Consider the following 22,632-nt stretch of genomic DNA (forward strand, 5'->3'; position numbering starts at 1 on the left):
ACTCTTATATAGAGGCATCAATACCTTCTTTTTCCTACTGGCCATACCTCTCCCTATGCAACCTAGCATCCTTCTAGCTTTCACTGTCACCTTTTCAACCTGTTTGGCCACCTTAAGATCATCACATACAATCCCACCCAAGTTCCGCTCTTCCGTCATGCACATAAGTTCTTCACCCCCTTGCATTTCTTAGCATTAAATATTAGCTGCCAAGTTTTTCTTCATGTTATTCACACCATCCGGCGTGTCTACTCTACTGCAGATTTTGGTATCATCTGCAAAGAGGCAAATCTTACCTGACAACCCTTCAGCAATATCGTTTATAAATATGTTAAAAAGAACAGGCCCAAGAACAGAACCTTAAGGCACACCACTGTAACATCCCTTTCCTCAGAGCGATCTCCATTGATCACTACCCTTTGTCGCCTTCTACTCAACTAGTTCTTGACCCAGCCCATCACATTGGGACCCATCCCAAGGGCACTCAGTTTATTTATTAGAAGTCTGTGTGATTATATTTTATATTAGAATTGATTATATTTTTGTTCCAACTCATAAAGTTCAACATGTGGTTAAAGCTTCTATTGATCCAATTATTATATCTGATCGTGCAGGAATATGGATTGAATTACAATTAGATCAACCAGAGAATAGTAGGCCTCTATGGAGATTTGATAATACAGTACATTGCTTATGGATGACAAATTCTTGATGGATTTTAAAATACAAATTAGTGAATTTTTTCAATTCAATTTATCAGAGGATATATCCATGGAAAATTTATGGGATGCCTTTAAGGCTACTATGAGAGATTTTATTATCTCATATTCTGCTTATATTAGAAAACAACTTAAAACTCAATTTTTAGATTTAGAAAAAGAAATTAAATTATTAGAATCTAAATTGATAAATAAATGGGAACAAGACACATTGCAAGCTCTTTTAAAAGCGAAAGGTAAATATAATGAATTAGCTTCAAAAATGATAAGGAAAGATTTGTTTACCAAACAAACAATGTATTATGGAAATTCTAATAAGGCGGGAAGATTATTGGCAAATTACCTTAAAGCAAAGAAAAGAAGAAATAATATTAATGCAATAAAGGATGATAAAGGAATTATAAATAATCAAATTGGACAAATATTAAAACAGTTTCTAAATTTTTATAAAGCCTGTATTCTTCTGAGCCTTATATAGAGAGGGAAAAGGATGGATTAGATTTTTTAGATTTAATTATTGGACCAAAGGTTCCTGAGCATATAAAACGGAGTTTAGATGGGCCTATATCTCTAAAAGAATTAGAAACAGCGTTGAAATCTCTTTGAGTTGGATCCGCTCCAGGTGGAGATGGTTTTACGGTAGAATTCTATAAATCATTCCAAAATGTCCTTTCACCTCATTTATTAAATTTATATCAGTCACAACTTAGTAATGGTTATATTAAGGGTACTATGGCTGAATCATTAGTAATTGTTTTGCCCAAGCCAAATAGAGATCCCACTTTGGTTTCAAACTACAGGCCTATTTCTCTAATAAATGTGGATGGTAAACTTTTGGCTAAGATTTTGGCTTTACGATTATCAAAGGCTCTCCCTTATATTATTGATATGCACCAAACTGGTTTTGTAGCTAAAAGGCATTCCTCTAATAACTCTAGATTAGCGTTGCATATGTTAAATTTATCCAAATATTTGGCTGATCTGGCTTTTGCTGTTTCTTTAGATGCAGAGAAAGCTTTTGATAGGGTTGAATGGAGTTTTCTGTATCAAGCTCTAGATTGGTTTGGTATAGGTTCTGGATTTATACAAATGATTAAAACATTGTATAGTTTACCTGTTGCAAGATTAAACATTAATAATACGTTATCTGAGAGTTTTCAGTTGCGGAGGGGAGTTAGACAAGGTTGTCCTTTATCTCCGTTGCTATTTGATATTGTATTAGAACCCTTATTGTTAGCTATTCAACAAGCAAAGGGGATACAGGGTATTCCGTATTCTGATATGGAATATAAGATCTCAGCATATGCAGATGATATTCTGCTTTATTTGAGAAATCCAGAGACTACCATTCCATGTTTGTTGGAATTGATTGATACATTTGGTAAATTTTCAGGTTATAAAATTAATTGGAGTAAATCAGAAATTTTACCTTTAAATGTCTATTGTTTGAAAGGATTATTTGATTCTTTTCCATTCATATGGAAAGAGGATGGATTTAAATATTTAGGTATTCAAATTAAAAATACTATTGATGACACAGTGTAAGAAAATGAAAAATTTTTATTGATAAGAGTTACAGAGTTATGTGAGCAATGGAATCCTTTACATATTTCTTGGTGGGGGAGAGTTCAAACTATTAAAATGATGATTTTGCCTGTGGTTTGTTATCAAATGAGTATGATACCAATTTTTTTTCAAGGGTCCTTTTATAAAAAGCTTAATGGTATTCTTACGAAATTTCTTTGGCTTGGTAAAATGCCTAGAATTGCTTTAGTATCCTTGCAAAAGCCAATTGAGGAGGGCGGGGTAAATTTTCCAAATTTTTATAGGTACCATCAAGCCTATATTTTACATCAGGGTATGTATTGGATCCTCCCAGAACTCATAGATAATGCACCAGATTGGTTGTATTTAGAATGGCGCCTCTTGTTTCCTTTGAATTTAGTTCATGTACCAAGTATTAACATGCCTAGGAAATATAAGGAGAACAAAATTTTAATGGATACTTGGAAAACATTGAGATATATTAGCAATTTAACACCTATTCCAATTAATAAATCAACTAATCAATCCTTATGGATAAACTCCAAGATTAAAATAGGCGGATATCAAGTCATTTGGAAGAATTGGATTATTGCAGGTATTCGAACTCTGAATGATGTTATTTCAGATGGTAAACTGCTTGAATTTTCACAATTGCAACATAGATTTGGTCTTAATAATTCACAAAGTTTTAAATGGTCGCAGCTGAAGCCGGCTATTCAGGTGGGGTTCTCTGAATGGAAAAATCTTAACAATCAATATAGTCTGGAGTTCCTTTGTTTTCAAGCGGATTTCCTAGGACATAAAGCCGCATTGTGGTATAAATTATTATCTGGATACTTGAATAAAAAACCAAAATGTGGTCTTAGAGACATTTGGAGCATTGAGATTAAGCATCAGGTTTCTGCATCTCAATGGCCACAAATTTGGTCTTGGAGAATGAGATGTACAGTGTCAGCATCTATGAGGCAAACTTGGTTCTTTTTTTTGCATAGAGCGTTTTGGACCCCTGTTCGTTTACAAAAATTAGATAGCTCTAAGTCCAATAAATGCTGGCACTGTAATCTGGAACCAGGGACACTGGACCATCTACTTTATTATTGTCCCTATATCAAGTTATTTTGGAATTCAATCTGGACTCTAGTAAACTCTTTATTGGAAAACCATGTTGCGCTTTCCTATGATACCGTTTTATTTGGAATGGCTATGAGGAAGAAGAGTCAAATATCGTCACATAATAATAAACTTTTATTAATTATGACAGGGGTTGCCTTTCAGCATATTACCAATAATTGGAAAAATTACAATAATCTTAATTATACATTCTGTTGGAATTCGTTATGTCATATTTTTAAGATGGAAAGATTAATAGCGTTGCAAAAAGGGAATTATAATAACTTTGCAAATATTTGGGGGCCATTGGAAAATTATTGTGATGAATAGGCATCGATTCTTTTTTTTTTCTTTTCTTTTTTTCAGATTTATGTATGCACACTCAAGGGGGAGGGAGGATTTGGGGTGAAATTTAAAAAGCTATGTTTATAATATATTGTATAATATATTTTGTTGAAAAATTGATGAAGGGTGGGTGGGTGGGTAGGGTTTTTATCTATTAGATTTTATGTGTTAGATATTACAGTGCTATATTGGAATTAATTTATGATATATTTTTGTGCACTTGTTATTTGATTTAAAAATGAATAAAGAATTATAAAAAAAAAAAAAGAAGTCTATGTGGAACACTGTCAAAGGCTTTGCTAAAATCTAAATACACCACATCTAGCACACATCCTCTATCCAATTCTCTGGTAACCCAGTCAAAGAAATTGATCAGATTTGTCTGACAAGACCTACCTCTAGTGAATCCATGTTGCCTCCGGTCCTGTAATCCACAGGATTCCAGAAACTTGACCTTTTTCTGTTTTTAAAGCATTTCCATTAATTTGCTTACCACAGAAGTCAGACTTGCCAGCCTGTAATTCCCTACTTCTTCCTTACTTCCACTTTTGTGGAAAGGGACCACATCTGTCCTTCTCCAGTCCTCTGTTACCACTCCTGACACTAGAGACTCATTGAAAAGGTCAGTCAGCAGAGCTGCCAGAACTTCCCTAAGTTCCTTCAACACCCTTGGATGTACACTGATCGGAGCACCGGCAGTAAGAGCAAGCAGAGAGTGAGGAGCAGCGGAAGGCAAAGGGGAAGTCTTACAGGAGCGAGGCAGAAGGCAAGAGGGAACCGGAGCTAGGGGCAGCGAGAGTTAGCTCCACCCACCCCCACCGCGTCAGCGAGGTCAGAGCCCAGACTCCCCCTTGAAAGGGGCGGAGCCAACGGCCACAAGGCACACGCTGATCGGAGCACCGGCAGTAAGAGCAAGCAGAGAGTGAGGAGCAGCGGAAGGCAAAGGGGATGTAGTACAGGAGCGAGGCAGGCAGCAAGGCAGAAGGCAAGAGGGAACCGGAGCTAGGGGCAGCGCCCACCCCCATCGCGTCAGCGAGATCAGAGCCCAAACTCCCCCTTAAAAGGGGTGGAGCCAACAGCGCGCAGCCATTCGGCACGCAGCGAAGGCAAGCAGCAAAGGCGCTCGCCTTAGTGAGAGCTGCCTTTGCGAAGGAGCCTTTAAGAAGGAGCCAGGAGACCAGGCCGCCCAGCAGATTAACCTAAAAACGTAATCCATTGGTACTTCCTTCTTCTCTCATTCTTTCTTTCTTTTTTCCTTCTCTCTTCTTTCAGCTAGCTACACAGCAGGGACCACTTTTGCACACCACACACCAAGAGACTAGAAAGAGAAATGGAAGCAACAGGAACCCAGAGGAGCTTCCCAGTGTACTGCACGGAGTGTCATATGTACGACTACCTTCCCTAGGGAAGGCAAGTGTACATATGCGGTCAGTGTCACGAACTGGAAAGCCTGAGGAAGGAAGTCGGTAGACTACAGGACAGGGTTCAGGAGCTGGAGGGACTCCACATCTCAGAAGAACCGTTCAGGAAAACTGAGGACCCCGCAAGAGAGAGCCACATCGAGGAGCAAGTAAGGGAGCTCGAGCGATTCATCGAGGAGGCCTACAGGAGGGTGGAGGAACATGATCATCAGCAACACTGGAATGAAGAAGCCACACCCACATGAGGCGGGACACAGGAACCTTCAGACACCAAGGATGAAGGACCTTATGGAAGAATCGAACAAACAGAGGAGGCGAAGACTCACCAGAACCCCAGTGGAGAAGTACTGAACCACAACGAGGACACAGACTTGAGACCAATGAGGAAGCTGAAGAAGAGGAAATCTGCAGTCATAGTGGGAGACTCAATCCTGAGAGGAGTGGACAGTTACATAGCAGGAGGGAGAGAAGATCGGCTAGTGACATGTCTCCCAGGGGCAAGAACGAAGGACATCACCGACAGAATAGAGAGGATCCTGGAAGGAGCAGAGACAGAGGAGACAGCAGTGATAATCCACGCTGGAACAAATGATGTCAGCGGAAGAAATTACAGCAGGACTACACTAACTGAGCAGTTCAAGATCCTGGGAAGGAAGCTGAAGCTGAAGACACAGAAGATAGCATTCTCAGAAATCCTGCCAATACCAAGGGCAGATGTGAAGAGGCAGACCGAACTACAAGCAATAAACGCATGGCTGAGGAGATGGCGCGAAGAAGAAGTTTTTCACTTTGTGAGGAACTGGACAACTTTTGGGGGAAAGAACAAGCTCTTCAGGAGGAACGGACTACACCTGAGCACGGAAGGAACGAGACTGCTGGCGAACAATGTCAAGGGAGAAATAGAGAAAACTTTAAACTGAGAAGAAGGGGAAAGCCGACAGTCGACCTGACGTCGACGGTTCGGACAAGAGTATCCAATGTAGATACTGAACGGGAAAAATGCTGGGAAGAAACAAAAGACAAACTACAGGGATCAAAGGATAAAGAGGAACTAGACAACAAAAAGAAGAGCAAACAGCAGGAACTAGAAGACCAGGTGGACATGAGGAAACAGGTTGAGGGCGAAAATGACGTATCACAGGAAGAGGTAGAATGAAACGGAAATCAGGGACTCACAGCCCAAGAGGGGGACAGCAAGAGAAGCAAATCACAAGGAGAAACAGCAGGGAAACGAAATAACCAGGACTTAAACTGCTTGTACACAAATGCAAGGAGCCTAAGGACCAAAATGAGAGAGCTGGAAATCACGGCCAAAAAAGAGGACCTAGACATCATTGGAATCACGGAAATGTGGTGGACAGAGGAAAACAAATGGGATGTAGTACTACCAGGGTACAAACTCTATAGGAGAGACAGGACTCACAAGAAGGGTGGAGGAATAGCACTATATATTATTATTATTATTATTATTATTATGTTCTTATATCCCGCCATACCCAAAGAGTTCTAGGCGGTTTACATCCATTACATTAGGATCCGGTCTGAACCCGGATTTACAAAAATTTTGTCGGAATTGCAGGTAGCGTGGAAGGAAGCAAAGTAGTTTTAGCACAGGTTTATCGTAGTTGGGTGAGAAGATAAAATGGAGGGTGTGGGAAACCAGAGGAGGGGGGGGAGAGGGAGGTGGGGGTGGACACTATTCACTCAACCAGAGTGGACCCAGCAGCAAAGGCGGAAGGATTGGAATCCTTATGGGTTAAACTACCAGGAAGAAATAGAGCTGACATAAAATTGGGACTGTACTACCGCCCACCTGGACAAACAGAAGCAGACGACAAAGAATTGGGAGCAGAACTGAAGCGGGAATGTAGAAACAGAAGTGTGATGGTAATGGGGGATTTTAACTACCCCGGGATAGACTGGAGTATTAGAAACTTCAACTGTGCGAGGGAAAGAGAGTTCCTAGAGGCTGTGAGGGACTGCTTCATGGAATAGCTTGTCAAGGAATCAACGAGAGGGGATGCCACTCTCGACCTAATCCTCAACGGGCTAGGGAGACCTGCGAAGGAAGTAGAAGTAGTAGGACCACTAGGAAGCAGTGACCACAACATAATCTGGTACAAATTAGAAGTAGGAACATCAAAAGTGAAGAGAACCACAGCAACAACGCTCCACTTCAAGAAAGGGAACTACGATGCTATGAGAGCAATGGTGAGAAAGAAACTCAGAAACAGCTCGAAAAGGATGGAGACAGTAGAGAGAGCCTGGTCTCTATTCAAGGACACGGTGCAAGAAGCACAAAATCTGTACATCCCCAGGTTTAGGAAAGGGTGCAAAAAAAAAAACCAAAAAAAATCGAACAAAAGACCCAGTATGAATAACAAATGAAGTGAAGAAAGCAATAGGTGACAAGAAAAAATAATAAATAAAATAAATATAATAAACTAGTCTTATAGCCCGTTACATTAACGGGTGCTAGAATATATGTGTGTGTGTCTGTCTTTATTTTTTTTTTCTCTCTCTCCTTAGCCGCTTTCTGTATTTCTGTCTTTCTTTCTTTTTCCTTGGCTGTCCACTCCCATCCCACACCCCTCCTGACCCGACTCCCGCTGTCTTTCTTTCTGTCTGTCTCTGTCCCTGGCCCCCTTTGTCTGTTTGTCTTTCTGTATATGTCCCTGGCCCTGTGTCTTTCTTCTTTTCTTTCTGTCTCCCTTCCTCCCTCTGTCTGTCTGTCAAAAGCAGCATTCTCTCCCCCTCTATTTCCCTCCCCCCACACCAGTTCCCTGTGCACCTGCCCCTGTGTCTTTCTGTCTCCCTTCCTCCCTCTGTCTGTGCAAAGCAGCATTCCCTCCCCCTTCCATTTCCCTCCCCCCACACCAGTTCCCTGTACAGCAGCATTAGCGTTTCCTCTACCCTCTTTCCCTTCCCACAGTAGCCACTACAAACACGGGTCCGAGTCATTTGCTGCCGCCCCCCCTTCCGTTCCTGCGGGCCCGACTGGCGATTTAAGCAGCGTGTGCATCAGTGTTCACACGCTGCTTCGGGTCCTTCTACTGCCCTGATTTACTCAGGCACGTCCGGAGCAAATCAGGGCAGTAGAAGGGCCCGAAGCAGCGTGTGAAGACTGATGCATACGCTGCTTAAATCGCCAGTCGTGCCCGCGGGAACGGAAGGGGGGGCGGCGGCAAATGACTCGGGTCCCGGGCAACGGAAAGTTGCTGGGCTCCGCAGGCCTCCCCACCCCACCATCCTAACGTCAAACTGATACCTGAGGCCGGCCACCACCACCACCACTTCCGCAGCTCGCTCGCACTTCAGCCAGTAAGTGGAGAGCAGGGAAGCTTTTGTGATGCGCGAACACGCAGCAGCAGGATGGACCAGAAGCCGCGCATGCACACTTCCTATGTGTCGCTACAGCTCACGGAAAAGCGGCACACACTTAGGAACTGCGCATGCGCGGCCTAGCATTTTATTATATTAGATAAAATAAATAAATATAATAAATAAATAAATAAATATATAATAAATATAAATATAATAAATAAAAATAATAAATAAATAAATAAACCAAACTGGGGAGAACTGGAAGGAACACAAAAAACACCAAAAGGAATGTCACCGAGTGGTTAGGAAAGCAAAAAGGGAATACGAAGAGAGGCTGGCTGGGGAAGCAAGAAACTTCAAAACGTTCTTCAGATACGTTAAAGGAAAGCAACCGGCAAGAGAAGAAGTAGGACCGTTAGATGATGGCGACAGAAAGGGTGTGGTAAAGGAGGAAAGAGAAATAGCTGACAGGTTAAACAAGTTCTTCTCGTCAGTCTTCACAAGCGAGGACACATCAAATGTACCAGGACCCGAAGAGATCATAAGTGGAGACCAAGAAGAAAAACTGTCGCAAATAGAGGTAAGCCTGGAAGATGTCCTCAAACAGATAGACTAAAAAGCGACAAATCACCAGGCCCGGACGGAATCCACCCAAGGGTACTAAAGGAACTAAGAAACGAAATAGCGGAAACACTCCGACAAATTTGCAACCTATCTTTGAGAACTGGGGTGATTCCGGAGGACTCTTGATTGAATCACACTGGCTTCCCGTTAGCCATCGCATCTTCTTTAAGGTCATGTTCTTAACATTTAAAACTCTAATCTATAAAGAACCTCAATTTATAGCCAGTATGTTAATACCCCATAACTCCACATGACCTCTTAGATCTTTCTCCCAGAATCTTTTAAATATACCATCCCTGAAAATAATCGGTAAAGAAGATCTGATATGTTTTCAGTAATGGGCCCTCAATGGTGGAACTCTCTACCACAATATATTAAAAATGAAAAAGACCCCCACCTCCTTTAAAAAAAATCTAAAGACCCATCTTTTTAAAGACGCTTTTAATATCTAAATTTTAGATTTGCTTTTTATACTTAGATTTTAAATTCCCCCCCGCCCCCTTTTGTTCTTCTCCTTTTTTGTTCTTTCTTCTTAATGAAAAGCTTGTAACTTCCCCCCCTCTCCTCCCATTTCAAGTTTGTCTTGTCGTTAAATATTTACCATTTGGTTTTTTGTTAAATATTTGTCAATTAGTTTGTTCTTCCTTGTACTTCTATTGTTAATTTATGATTCTGTACATTGCTTAGCATATTGATTAAGCGATTAATCAAATATTAATAAACTTGAACTTGAACTTGACTGGAAAATAGCAAATGTCACACCTATCTTTAAAAAGGGATCGAGGGGCGACCCAGGGAACTACAGGCCGGTAAGCTTGACTTCAGTTCCAGACAAGATGGTAGAAGCGCTGATAAAAGACAGCATTAGTGAGCACATACAAAAAAATGGACAATTGAAGGCGAGCCAGCATGGCTTCTGCAAGGGAAGATCATGTCAAACGAACTTACTACACTTTTTTGAAGGGATTAACAGCCAGATGGACAAAGGGGAGCCCATTGATATCATCTATCTCGACTTCCAAAAAGCCTTTGACAAAGTATCCCATGAAGGGCTACTTAGGAAGCTGTGGAACCACGGGGTGGAAGGGGACGTTAACAGGTGGATAAAACACTGGTTGGCGGGCAGAAAGCAGAGGGTTGGAGTGAAGGGCCACTACTCGGACTGGAGGAGGGTCACGAGCAGTGTTCCGCAGGGGTCGGTGCGCGGACCGCTGTTGTTCAATGTATTTATAAATGACCTAGAAATGGGGACAAAGTGTGAAATTATAAAATTTGCTGATGACACTAAACTCTGTAGCAGGGTCAGAACAGCGGAAGAATGTGAAGACCTACAAAGGGACCTAAAGAAACTGGAGGAGTGGGCAAATAAATGGCAAATGAACTTTAACATAGAGAAATGCAAGGTCATGCATATAGGGAAAAAGAACCCGAAGTTCAACTACCAAATGGGGGGAACAGTACTAGGGGAAAGTAGCCTTGAAAAAGACTTGGGTGTGCTGGTGGATACAACAATGAAACCAGCGGCACAATGTGCAGCAGCCTCAAAGAAAGCGAATAGAATGTTGGGTATTATTAAGAATGATATTACAACAAGGACGAAGGAAGTGATCATGCTGCTGTATCGTGCGATGGTACGCCTGCACCTTGAGTACTGTGTCCAATACTGGTCACCGTACCTTAAAAAGGACATGGTGATACTTGAGAGGGTTCAGAGAAGAGCGACGAAACTGGTAAAAGGTATGGAAAACCTTTCATACGCTGACAGATTAGAAAGGCTGGGGCTATTCTCCCTGGAAAAGCGGAGATTCAGAGAAGACATAATAGAGACTTTCAAGATCATGAAGGGCATAGAGAAGGTAGAAAGGGACAGATTCTTCAGCCTACTGGGAACCACAAGAACAAGGGGGCACTCGGAGAAATTGAAAGGGGACAGGTTTAGAACCAATGCTAGGAAATTCTTTTTCACTCAGAGGGTGGTGGACACCTGGAATGCGCTTCCAGAGGATGTAATAGGACAGAGTACAATACGGGGTTTCAAAGAAGGATTGGACAAATTCCTGAAAGATACGAGGATTGAGGGATACAGATAGAGGTAGAGATAGGTAATGAAAGGGGAGTGAAGGGTTTTAGACAAGAATCATCTTACAGGTCATGGACCTGATGGGCCGCCGCGGGAGCGGACTGTTGGGTGCGATGGACCTTTTGGTCTGACCCAGCGGAGGCAACTTCTTATGTTCTTATCTGGCCCCATTGCTTTGTCTACCTTTATTTTAGCTAGGTCCTCACAAACACAACCCTCTGAAAATTGATCAGGGTCTATTACTCCTCCATCCCTATTCATGTTTGTCTTCTGCAGTCCCGCTCCCGGCACTTCAGCCGTAAACACAGAACAGAAATATTTGTTAAGCAATTCGGCCTTTTCTTTATCAGATTCTACATATTCCTCCCCTTTACCTTTGAGTCTCACAATGCCACTTTTGCACTTCTACCTATCACTAATATTTCAAAAAAATGTCTTGTCTCCCCATTTTACTGTGTCAGCTATTTTTTCTTCAATTTGCATCTTTGCTTTTCTGACTACACGACCAGCCTCTCTTAACTTTTTCAGATATTTTTGCCTGTCTTCCTCTTTCTGCAATCTTATTTATTTCTTTATTTGGATTTCTTATTTATTTCTTTATTTCTTATTTCTTTCTTTCTTTCTTTCTTATTTATTTATTTATTTGGATTTCTATCCCATTCTCCCGGGAGCTCAGAAAGGGTTACAATTGACATTCACAGTTAAATACAGGACAAAATTTAGAGGCATTTGCAGAGAGACAGGTGAGAAGAGGGGGAACAAGGGGAGGATGGGAAGGGAGGAGGGTTTAGAGAGAGAGAGCGGGAGATTAAGGAAGGGGAGCAAGGAGGGGGCTGTCAGTTAGGACTGTTTAGTTGAAGAGATGGGTCTTCAGCCTTTTCCAGAAAGTCATCAGCGAGGCTTGGGATCTTATCTGGGCAGGCAATTGGTTCCAAAATCAGGGGATGAAGTGGGTGTAGGAGTGTTTATGAGCTGTTTCCATTTGCAGGGATGTATAGTTGTTTCTCGGCCTCAGAGCGGAGTGGGCGGTATGTTGAGGGATTTTGTATGTGATGTAGGCAGGGGTGATGAGGTGGAATGTCTTGTAGGCTATAATAAGGGCCTTGAACACACAGGGTTTGTTAACTGGTAGCTAGTGTTCTGCAAGGAGGGCAGGGGAGGTGGGGTCATGGTAATCCAGGTCATTTAGGAGGCGGATCGCTGAGTTCTGGACTCACTGGAGGCACTTGAGCTCCTTGGCAGTGATTCCATTGAAGATGAAGTTGCAATAGTCCACCCTGGAGAGCACATGGGCATAGAGGAGTTGGGCTAGGTCAGGTTTAGTGATATACAGTTTGGTCCTTTTTAGCTGACGCAAATAGTAGAAGGAGATAGAGACCATCTGGGATATATGGGCTGAGACGGACAGGTGGCCACCCAGTATCACCCCAAGACTGCACAATTGGTCTTTGGCTGATAAGAGTGTGGAATCCCAGGATAGTATTGGGCAGGTGAAATTAGTGTTCTTTCTGATCCAAAGTAACTCAGTTTTGGCAGCATTCAGCTGGAGTTTGTTGTCTATCATCCAGTTCTTCATGTCAGTGAGACAGTGTTGAAGGTTGGTGAGTTGGGTAGATCGGTCTTTTAGCGGGAGGAAAAGCTGAATGTCATCCGCATAAGATTGGATTTTGATGCTGTATTTTTGGGCGATGTTGATAACTGGTCTAATGTATAGGTTGAAGAGGAGCAGGTACAGTAGGGCACTCTGGGGGACTCCATATTTGATGGGTTTGGGTTCTGATTTGGGCCTAGTAAAACTGATTGAGTTCTCTGTTGAAGGAAGGAGGTGAACCATTGAAGTGCGGAGTCCTTGATTCCTAGGTCAGTGAGCCTGTGCAATAGGAGTTGGTGGTCAATAGTGTCAAAGGCAGCACTTAGGTCCAGCAGTACTAGCAGGGCATCGCTACCTTTAACTAGTATTGACCAACTGTCATCAATGATGTCTAGAAGAACTGCTTCTGTGCTGTGGCCTGCTCGGAAGCCAGATTGAAAAGGGGAGAGGGCGTTTTGTTCTTCTATGAAAGGGTGTAGTCGGTGGAGAACTGTTCTTTCCAGGATTTTGGGTACAAATGGGAGGATGGAGACTGGGCGGTAGTTGTTCGGGTCTTTTGGGTCGAGGGTAGGTTTTTTGAAAGTGGGTTTGATAATAGCCGTTTGCCAGCTGAGTAGAACCTTACAAGTTGCCAGGGAGGTGTTCATGATGGGGAGGAGGGATTCAGCGAAAGCATCAGCAGTAGATAGGAGGCTGAAGGGCAGGGGTCCAGGATTGTGTTGGAGGGTTTGAGCTCCTTCAGAGTTTCGAGGACTTCATTGTGTGTGGCAGGGAGAAGTTGGACTAGCAATCTGGATGCAGGGATAGTTGGGTCTTGAGGGGAGCAGGATTGGGGGGACCGTTGTTGGGGATGTTGTCCAGCTTGTTGCGGTTGCAAAAACTGATGGCAGCCATTCAGAGAGCAGCACGGGACCAGGCAGGTGTGTGAAAAGCTCGTGCCTGCCTTGTGCACTGCCCTGCCGCAAGAGAGCAGGAGTCAGCCATCCAGCAAGGGAAGGGTGGGAGTGCGGAAAGCTTCTGCCGATACAGTGCTGAACTGCCAGAATTTTAAAAAGGTACCGGGGGGGGGGGGGTTTCTATATTTACGCCATAAGATGCGTCCTTATTTCTACCCACTTTTTTGGAGAAAAAAAGTGTGTCTTATGGAGCGAAAAATACGGTTTGTTTCTTAACAATCCTTGCATATATTGTAAGTTTATATTTATGCTGATTGGTTTTGTGCCAAAATTTAGCCTCATTGTGTCATCTTCATATTAAAGAACAATTGGTGATCTCATGATTGTCTTCCCTTTCTTTCAGGCACCTAGAACTGAAAGATTGAACAATGTTCCTCTCTCTATTTAACATGGGTCTCAGAGCCTCTCTCACAACACTATAGATCATGTTCACGAAAAGTACCTTTCACATAGCACTGATGATAGTACTCTTGTAGCAACGTGCAGTAATTCACTAGCTCTTTCTGCCTCGGTTCTATCCACGATGGAGCAGAGGGGCGCTCAGGAAACTGGGACCTGCAAGAGAATGCAACATGAAACACCCATTATTAAAACTTATCCACCAGCTCCAGACAGGCATTCCCCTACACAGTGCTATAATCGTTACCTGAACAGTCTACTGGCAATAACGCTCTTACCATGCCCAGTGCACATCACAGAATGATAGCTTAGTACAGATAATTCTATTAGAAATATTGTTCTTGAGGCTTCCTCCTTTCACACTATTTCTGCTTTTTTCTCTGGTTGGCCGACAATATCCTAAATGATCACAATGGAGAAATTTCTTTTAGAAGGAGAATAGCAACTAACAGAGAAATACTGTTGGATATTGATTAGAATATGTCCCCATAGCTCGCCAGCTACGCCAGACGAACCAAATGCCACTGTTCTTCCAATATCCCTTAACAACCCAGACAAAAAGACGCAGCAGAAAAAATGTACTCCTTGCGCAAAACTCCAAATAAAAACGACAGGGCAGGGGCTGTGCTGGTCTGGAGGGACTAAAAGAAAGAAAATCAGCAGGTAAGAACCTAATTTCTCCTTCTTTATCGTCCCTCCAAACCGACACAGAAAACGAAGGGACGTACCATCATGGATGGGACCCCTGAAGGGCTGTCACAAGAACACGCTCACCGAACACCGCGTCCTGACATGCCTCAACATCCACACAGTGTCGCACAAAAGATTTGAAATAAGACCAAACTGCAGCTGTACAGATGTCCACCAGAAGTACAAGAGAAGACTCAGCCCAAGAAGCTGCCTGACCCCCAGTGGAATGGGCTTTGAGAAATTCAGGAACAGGTTTCTATTGAAGAAGGCACACTGAAGCGATAGCCTCCTTGATCCATCGCGCAATGGTAGCCTCAGAAGCACCAAAAAGACAATCCAATTTTCAGAACTCCTGGTCTGCTGAACATAAGAGCGAAGGACCCTATAGACATCCAATTTGCGCAACTGCTTCTGCGCCAAAGAGCCCTCCCAACAACCGAAGACCAAAAGGAGTATGGACTGGTTGACATGAAAAAGTGAAACCACCTTCGGCAGAAAAGAGAAAACCGGCCGCAGCATGACCCGCTCCCTAGAGAATTCCAGGAAGAAAGACTTACACACAGGGCAGGATTAATTATTCGAGGGTCCCTAGGCACACACTGGGCCTCCCCCGGCCTTGCTCCGCCCCACCACCATTTATTTGTTTTCTTATTTACTTCTTTATTTCCACTTGTATTTCTTTTTTTTTAAATTCAAAACAAGCAAAGATTAGCATACCAGTGCACAGTTTTTCTTCTATGCCACCCCCAAACATGTCTGAACAAATTCCCCTTCCTTCCCTTCCCACCTACTTACCCAGTACTTTAACTCTGAACCCTTTCCATACATATATAAAAGCGTTCAAATAAAGCAGTAATATTATCCAAAATATAAGTCTATATTAATAACCATGTTTACAATGCCTCACTCTACGTCAACCAACTGTAACCCATATGTATGTATAAACAACCAAATTTGTAACTCCTCTAGTACGTTCCACTCCATGTATGTTAACATGTAACGAAACAACAAGGCAGGCGGTCCACCAAAGAATCCAACACGAATCAAAAGAAGATCGGTAGAAAAAAAGGAGATTCAAATCAGGTTTATTCAAGGTGCTTCCAAGAACCGATGCATTTCGTCAAACAAGGCTAGTCAATGCTAACAGAAAACCATGTCTTTCATACACACGGAACACAGTATGGAATAAGTAATCACAAACTAAAAATAGAAACTGAACCGCCAAGAAGCCAAACTGCAAACAGTGAAACACCATAGAAATAATGACACATAGCCCCTAATACTCTGCAAAATATAAATATAGCAGATGTAAATTTGAAGAAACTGACACATTTTGATCACTATTGAAAAAAAAAATCATTTTTCCTACCTTTGTTGTCTGGTGATTTCATGAGTCTCTGGTTGCACTTCCTTCTGACAGTGCATCATTTCTTTCTTCCTCCTGCATGCTTCCTCTCCTCCAGACCTCATTCCAACCAACATCTCTCTTTCTGTCCCTCCATGAGTCCAACTTTTTCTTCCTCTCTCCCTGTCCCCTTTCTTTCTTTCTCTCTTTGCCCCCTCTTTCTTTCTTTCTCTCTCCTTGCCCCTTTCTTTCTTCCAGGCTTTCTTTCTTCCTGCCCCTCCCCTTTCGTTCTCTCTCCGCCGCTGCTGCTGATTTCACCAAGCCACCCCCTCGATTTCCTCCTGCTTCCCTGACACGACAGGCCCACCAAGCCTTCCTACACAACCAATATGACGAGCAATGCAAGGACTCTGCCTACCATCGGCTACGGGGGAAAAACATACAGAAGGCAGTCCATCGGCCAAGGCTGCACCAGAGCATCCAGCCCCTTGGCCTGGTGATCTCTGCGCCGAGTGAAGAACCTTGGCACTTTGGCACTGACACTCGTGGCCATCAGGTCCATGACCGTCCGACACCAAACCAGCACAAACAACTGGAAGGCCACGGGACCTTGACACCACTCACTGGGATCAAACAGGTGATGACTGAGAAAGTCCACCTGGACATTCTCCACTCCCGCTATGTGGGAAGCTGAGATGTCCAGAAGATGAGTCTCTGCCCAAGCCATGAGCATAGAAGCCTCTTGTGCCACTAGACGACTCTTGGTTCCCCCTTGCCGACTGACATAAGCCACCGTTTTGGCACTGTTTGAGAAAACCCAAACCTATTTGCCCTTCAGTAACATCTGGAATGTTAGTAACGCCAACCGGATCGCTCTGGTCTCCAGGACCAGGACACCTCCTACAGTAACCAGCTGCTCTGAGCCGAGCGACCAAGAAACTGAGCTCCCCAACTGAGGAGACTAGCTTACTTGATAAGCACCATCTACCGAGGCTGATTCAGACTCACTTCCTGTTCCAGATTAAAAGACTATAGCCACCAGTGGAGGCTAAGATGAACTAACCCATGAAGTGGAATGGGAGAGTCCAAATCATGAATCTGAGGCAACTACCATCGAACAAAAGCGAACTGAAGTAGGCATATGTGGGCCAGAGCCCACCTGACCACATCCAGGGAGGCTGCCATTGACCCCAAGACCTGTGGAAAATCCTGCACCCAAGGACACCGACAATTAGTGTTGCCCGATTTCCGATTCAAATCGATTCACTTTGGGTGAATTGATTCGAATCAATTTGATTTAAAAAAAAAAAAATTGGCCTGGCCGATTCGGTACTGACCCTCCTCCCCGTGCCTTCCTAAAGCAGGAGCGGCAGCATTGCCTTTTGCTGGCCTGCCACTGCCGCTCCTGCTTTAGGGAGCGAGAGGGGAGGGTCAGTCGGGAAGAGTTGCAGAAATCCTGGTTTTACCTGGTTCCATGCTTTGGCGCTCTTTGCTGCATCCTCCAGCTTCCCCCCTGGCCTCCTGCTCTTACTGCAGCCTTCAGAGAGGATCACCGGTGCTCTAAATGATCCTTGCAGGCTACCACCGTCCTCAGAAGCACATTCCCTCTGACGCGGTCCCGCCCCTCCTCTGACATCAAGGGCAGAATCGTGTCAGAGAGAACATGCTTCTGAGGACGGTGGCAGCCTGCAAGGATCGCTAGTGCACCAGCGATCCTCTCTGCAGGCTGCGGTAAGAGCGGGAGGCCCAGGGGGAGCCAGAGGACCTGCAAAGAAGGGGGGGGGGGAACATGCAGGCCAAGCCTTCGGGGGCAGGCCTTCAGGGGGAGGGGGACCCTGGTCTAGTAGTACACGGAGGGAGGGAAGGGAGAAGGGGTACTGCTGGACAGGGAGAGCAGGGAAGGGGGAAGGGGTACTGCTGGACAGGGGGAGCAGGGAAGGGAGGGGAGAAGGAGTACTGCTAGACAGGGGGGAGGTAAAAGGAAGGGAGAAGTGGTACTGCTGGATCTGTCAGAAAGGAAAGGTGCTACATACTGGAGGGAAAGGTGAGATGGTGCATGGGGAGAGAACATGTTGGGTTGGGAAGGAGGGTTGCCACTTGAGGGAAGAGGCAAGGACAGAGAGAGAAAGTGTGCAGGGGGCAGAAAGTATTGAACTCATGGAGAGGGCAAACTGGATGGGGAGGCAAGAAGGAGAAATGTTACACTGGGGAAGGAGGGAGAGATGCTGGATGAAAGGGTAGTTGAGAAAAGGAGAAATGGTGGATCTGGGGATGGTGGGGTCCATCGCTGCAGCTGCGTGGATAAGAACATAAGAATAGCCTTACTGGGTCAGACCAATGGTCCATCAAGCCCAGTAGCCCGTTCTCACGGTGGCCAATCCAGGTCACTAGTATCTGGCCAAAACCCAAGATGTAGCAATATTCCATGCTACCAATACAGTTGATGGCGGCAGGAGGAATTGGGCACTGCTTCTGTCAAGGACATTGAGAGGGGGCTTCCGACAGGAGGGACTGGGCATCCCTCCTGCCTGTTATCTTTGGGCAATGGCGGCAGGAGGAATTGGGCACTGCTTCTGCCAAGGACATTCAGAAGGGGCTTTGGGGGTTCCAGTAGGAGGGACTGGGCTTCCCTCCTGCCGGCCAATTTTGTGGGGGGATGGATTCCCTGCTGCTGTCGTTAAACTGACTGAGGCAGGGAGATTCCCTTGCCGTGACCAGTTCAGCGGCTGCTTCTATTTGAAACGCAGGCCACCTGAACCAGATGGTATACATCCCAGGGTACTAAAAGAACTCAAAAATTAAATTGCTGACCTGCTGTTAGTGATCTGTAGCCTGTTGCTAAAATCATCTGTAGGACCTGAAGATTGTAGGGTGGCCATTGTTACAATGATTCTTAAAAAGGGATCCAGGGGATATCCAGGAAATTACAGAAACCGATTTCTTTTAAGATCCACAATTCATCAAGTCGCTAGGATTCGAGCACGAGTTGATGGCACGTAACAATAACAAGCCTGACTTCAGTGCTAGGCAAAATAGTGAAAACATTAAGAAAAAATAAAATTGTGGAATACGTAGACAAAACATGATTTAATGAGACAGGGTCAGCATGGGTTCAGCCGAAGGAGATCTTGCCACACCAATTTGCCTGACTTCTTTGAAGGTATGAATAAACGTGGATAAAAGTGAGCCGGTTGATGTAGTGCATCTAGATTTTCAGAAAGCTTTTGATAAAACTTCCTCATGAGAGGCTCCTGAGAAAATTAAAGAGTCTTGGGATAGGAGGTAAAGTTCAGTTGTGGATTAGGAATTGGTTATTGGATACAAAACAGAGGCTAGGGTTAAATGGCCATTTTTCTCAATGGAGGAGGGTAATAATGGAGAGTCACAGGAATCTGTACTGGGTCCAGTGCTATTTAATCTTATTTATAAATGATCTGGAAATTGGAACGAGTGAGGTGATTAAATTTGCAGATGACACTAAACTGTTCAAAGTTGTTAAAAACTAGGAACATCCCTCCCCTTTAGAACCACAGAACTCTGGAACAACCTCACATCCCCGCTCAGAAATTCAAACTCCCTCCAACTCTTCCGCAAACACCTGAAAACCTGGCTCTTTTCAAAAATCTAACACCTCCTGCTCTCTGGTACCCTTGTCCCTCTCTATCTTCTTAGCTCCTTTCCTTTAACCCTTCATTGGAGTTCCTTTCTATCCTAACTCTGTAAACCGTGCCGAGCTCTACGCTTGCGGAGATGGCGCGCTATACAAACCTAAGGTTTAGTTTAGTTTAGTAAAAGCTTGCAGATTGTGAAAAATTGTAGGCAGACCTTAAGAAACTGGAAGATTCAGCATCCAAATGGCAGATGAAATTTAATGTGGACAAATGGAAAGTGATGCACATTGGGAAAAATAACCCAAATCACAGTTACCAGATGCTAGGGTCCACCTTGGTTGGTTAGCGCCCAAGAAAGAGATCTGGGTGTCATTGTAGACAATACGATGAAGCCTTCCACCCAATGATGGCGGCAACAGCCATAAAAAAGCAAACAAGATGCTAAGCATTATTTTTAAAAGGGATGGTTAAGAAGACTAAGAATGTTATAATGCCTCTGTATCGTTCCATGGTGCGACCTCATCTTGAGTATTGCATTCAATTCTGGTCTCCTTATCTCAAGAAAGATTTAGCGGTACTAGAAAAGGTTCAAAGAAGAGCGACCAAGATGATAAAGGGGAATGAACTTCTCTCATATGAGGAAAGACTAAAAAGGTTAGGGCTCTTCAGCTTGGAAAAGAGACAACTGAGGGGAGATATGAATGAAGTCTACAAAATCCTGAGTGGAGTAGAACGGGTACAAGTGGATTCATTTTTTACTCTGTCAAAAATTACAAAGACTAGGGGACACTCAATGAAGTTATAGGGAAATACTTTTAAAACCAATAGGAGGAAATATTTTTTCACTCAGAGAACAGTTAAGCTCTGGAACGCATTGCCAGAGGATGTGGTAAGAGCGGATAGCGTAGCTGGTTTTAAAAAAGGTTTGGACAATTTCCTGGAGGAAAATTCACAGTCTGTTATTGAGGCAGACATGGGGGAAGCCACTGCATGGAATATTGCTACTCTTTGGGTTTTCGCCTGCCTCTGGATTGGCTACTGTGCGGACAGGCTACTGGACTAGATGGACCACTGGTCTGCTCCATTAAGGCTATTCTTATGTTCTTATGGCAAATCTACCGCTGTTCGTCTAGGCCTTTTGGTCATGATACCCCATTTCTTCAGTCCGAACATTGGCTACCTCTTTCCTTTCATACACAGTTCAAACGACTCTTTTTTTATTTTGTTTACAAGGGTTATCTTCTCTCTTCTCTGGACTATTTCCACTGTCTTTTCATTCCCTATGTGTTTTCTTGCTCAGTTACTCCACCTCTGGCCTTATCCATATTCACTCTCCTTCTGTTGCTCACCTTGACATAACACAATCCTCCGATATTAACTATATTGGCCAAAGCTTTGGAACTCTCTCCCTACTGCTTTCCGTCTGGAATCATCTTAAACCAATTTCAAAGCTGCTCACAAAACCTACTTTTTTTACACTTGCTTATCCCTACTTTTCCTGATCACCTCATCTTTCCTCTCTCTTTTTCCATCTTGTTTCAGCATTTTCATTTATAAACTACATTGTAAACACTCATTGGCATTTTGCTGTTTATCAAGTTTTTGCAAATAAATAGATAGTGGATTGCGGGCATGGTGAGAGAGATACTGGATCACGGGCAGGTAGGGACCAATGCAGGGAGCACACATGGAAGGGGGAGTGGCAATGTAAAAAATGATGGCTCAAGGCACCCCAGTCCTTTCAGCCATGGTAGTATAATGAAAACTATGACCACTACAAGAAAGCTGCAGGCTTCAAAAAGAGCAGCGCCCAGAACCAAGGTGTCTGGGACAAGTCTCGGAGCTAAGATTCTCACTCCAAGGCCCCAGGGCTCCAAAGCCAAGAGACCAGCATCACAGCTCCCATGCTAGAGACACTTGCCTGAAAGAGATATCATGAAATGGTCTCTCAGGGCGAGGACTGACCAACTGTTCACGTAGAGTCTCCAGGAAACAACTATACACATACACCGGACATTGCAGACGATTGACTTCGCTAGAGTCCAGCTGGGAAGCTTGGCGGTTAAAAGAGAATCGAGTCTCTCGCTTCTGAGGACCCCCAGCCTCCACAGGTTCTTCTCTGAAACCTGCCAAGAAGGAAAGAGCAAAAGTTAAGTAACACTGCATTTTGAATTCATACAACTTCTTTTTCAAAAAATGAGACCAAAGTCAGTTTACAGTATCATACTTCATTTCCCAATTTATAAAATTTGATTCTACTCATGACTAAATGTGTGCCTACTGTAATTGCTTCAAGTTTACAATTGTACCAACCCTCAAGAAGTTTAAATCCTGCATCTCTTAATCTACTAGATAGTCTGTCCTTTCATTGAATTCATCTGGAAGAATATAAAATCTTTATTTTCTACACAACTGGACCAAAACTCTGGAACACTACCTTGCTCTGTGAGATCCCTGAGAAACATGGAAGTGTTTTAAAAGATTGTAAACACTTTTATTATTTCCCGTTTGGACTATTGCCAATTCAACTTATGCAGGCCTTTCCCAGTCTCAATTAGTCTATTTATAGACGCCACCCATATAATACAGAATTTGGTTTAAAATCTTCTTTTTAACCCACAAAACATTAACTACAGGCAGTCCCGCATATCAAGTCTCCCTGGTCATTCTGTAAATACCTTCACGAGCTCTCTGGTCTCTTCCCTGAGCCAGTTTCGCATGTTATTAAACCATCTGACAGGCTGCACCTAGTCTCTGGAAGAGTCTGCCAGCCCACCTGATGTTTGAATTGTCTATCCAGAATTTTAGAAAGAAATTGAAGGCCGCTTTTAATCTTGCTACCCGATGAAAATTCATGGTATTCACTTGCTTA

The 22,632-nt window shown here is 43.7% G+C and overlaps 1 protein-coding gene across 4 annotated transcripts in view; it reads right to left on the reverse strand.

Moving 5' to 3' along the window:
* SZT2 (SZT2 subunit of KICSTOR complex) overlaps positions 1 to 22,632 on the reverse strand; it is a 523,775-nt gene that overhangs the window by 307,349 nt on the left and 193,794 nt on the right. For all 4 annotated transcript variants that reach the window (XM_033916162.1, XM_033916160.1, XM_033916161.1 and 1 more), the window contains 2 exons: positions 21,682 to 21,886; positions 14,158 to 14,270 (listed from right to left, as the gene is read on the reverse strand). In XM_033916162.1, coding sequence (XP_033772053.1) covers positions 14,158 to 14,270; positions 21,682 to 21,886 — 318 coding nt within the window. The remainder of the gene's footprint in view (positions 1 to 14,157; positions 14,271 to 21,681; positions 21,887 to 22,632) is intronic.

This window comes from Geotrypetes seraphini, chromosome 12, assembly GCF_902459505.1.
Source record: "Geotrypetes seraphini chromosome 12, aGeoSer1.1, whole genome shotgun sequence".
Taxonomy (NCBI): Eukaryota; Metazoa; Chordata; class Amphibia; order Gymnophiona; family Dermophiidae; genus Geotrypetes; species Geotrypetes seraphini.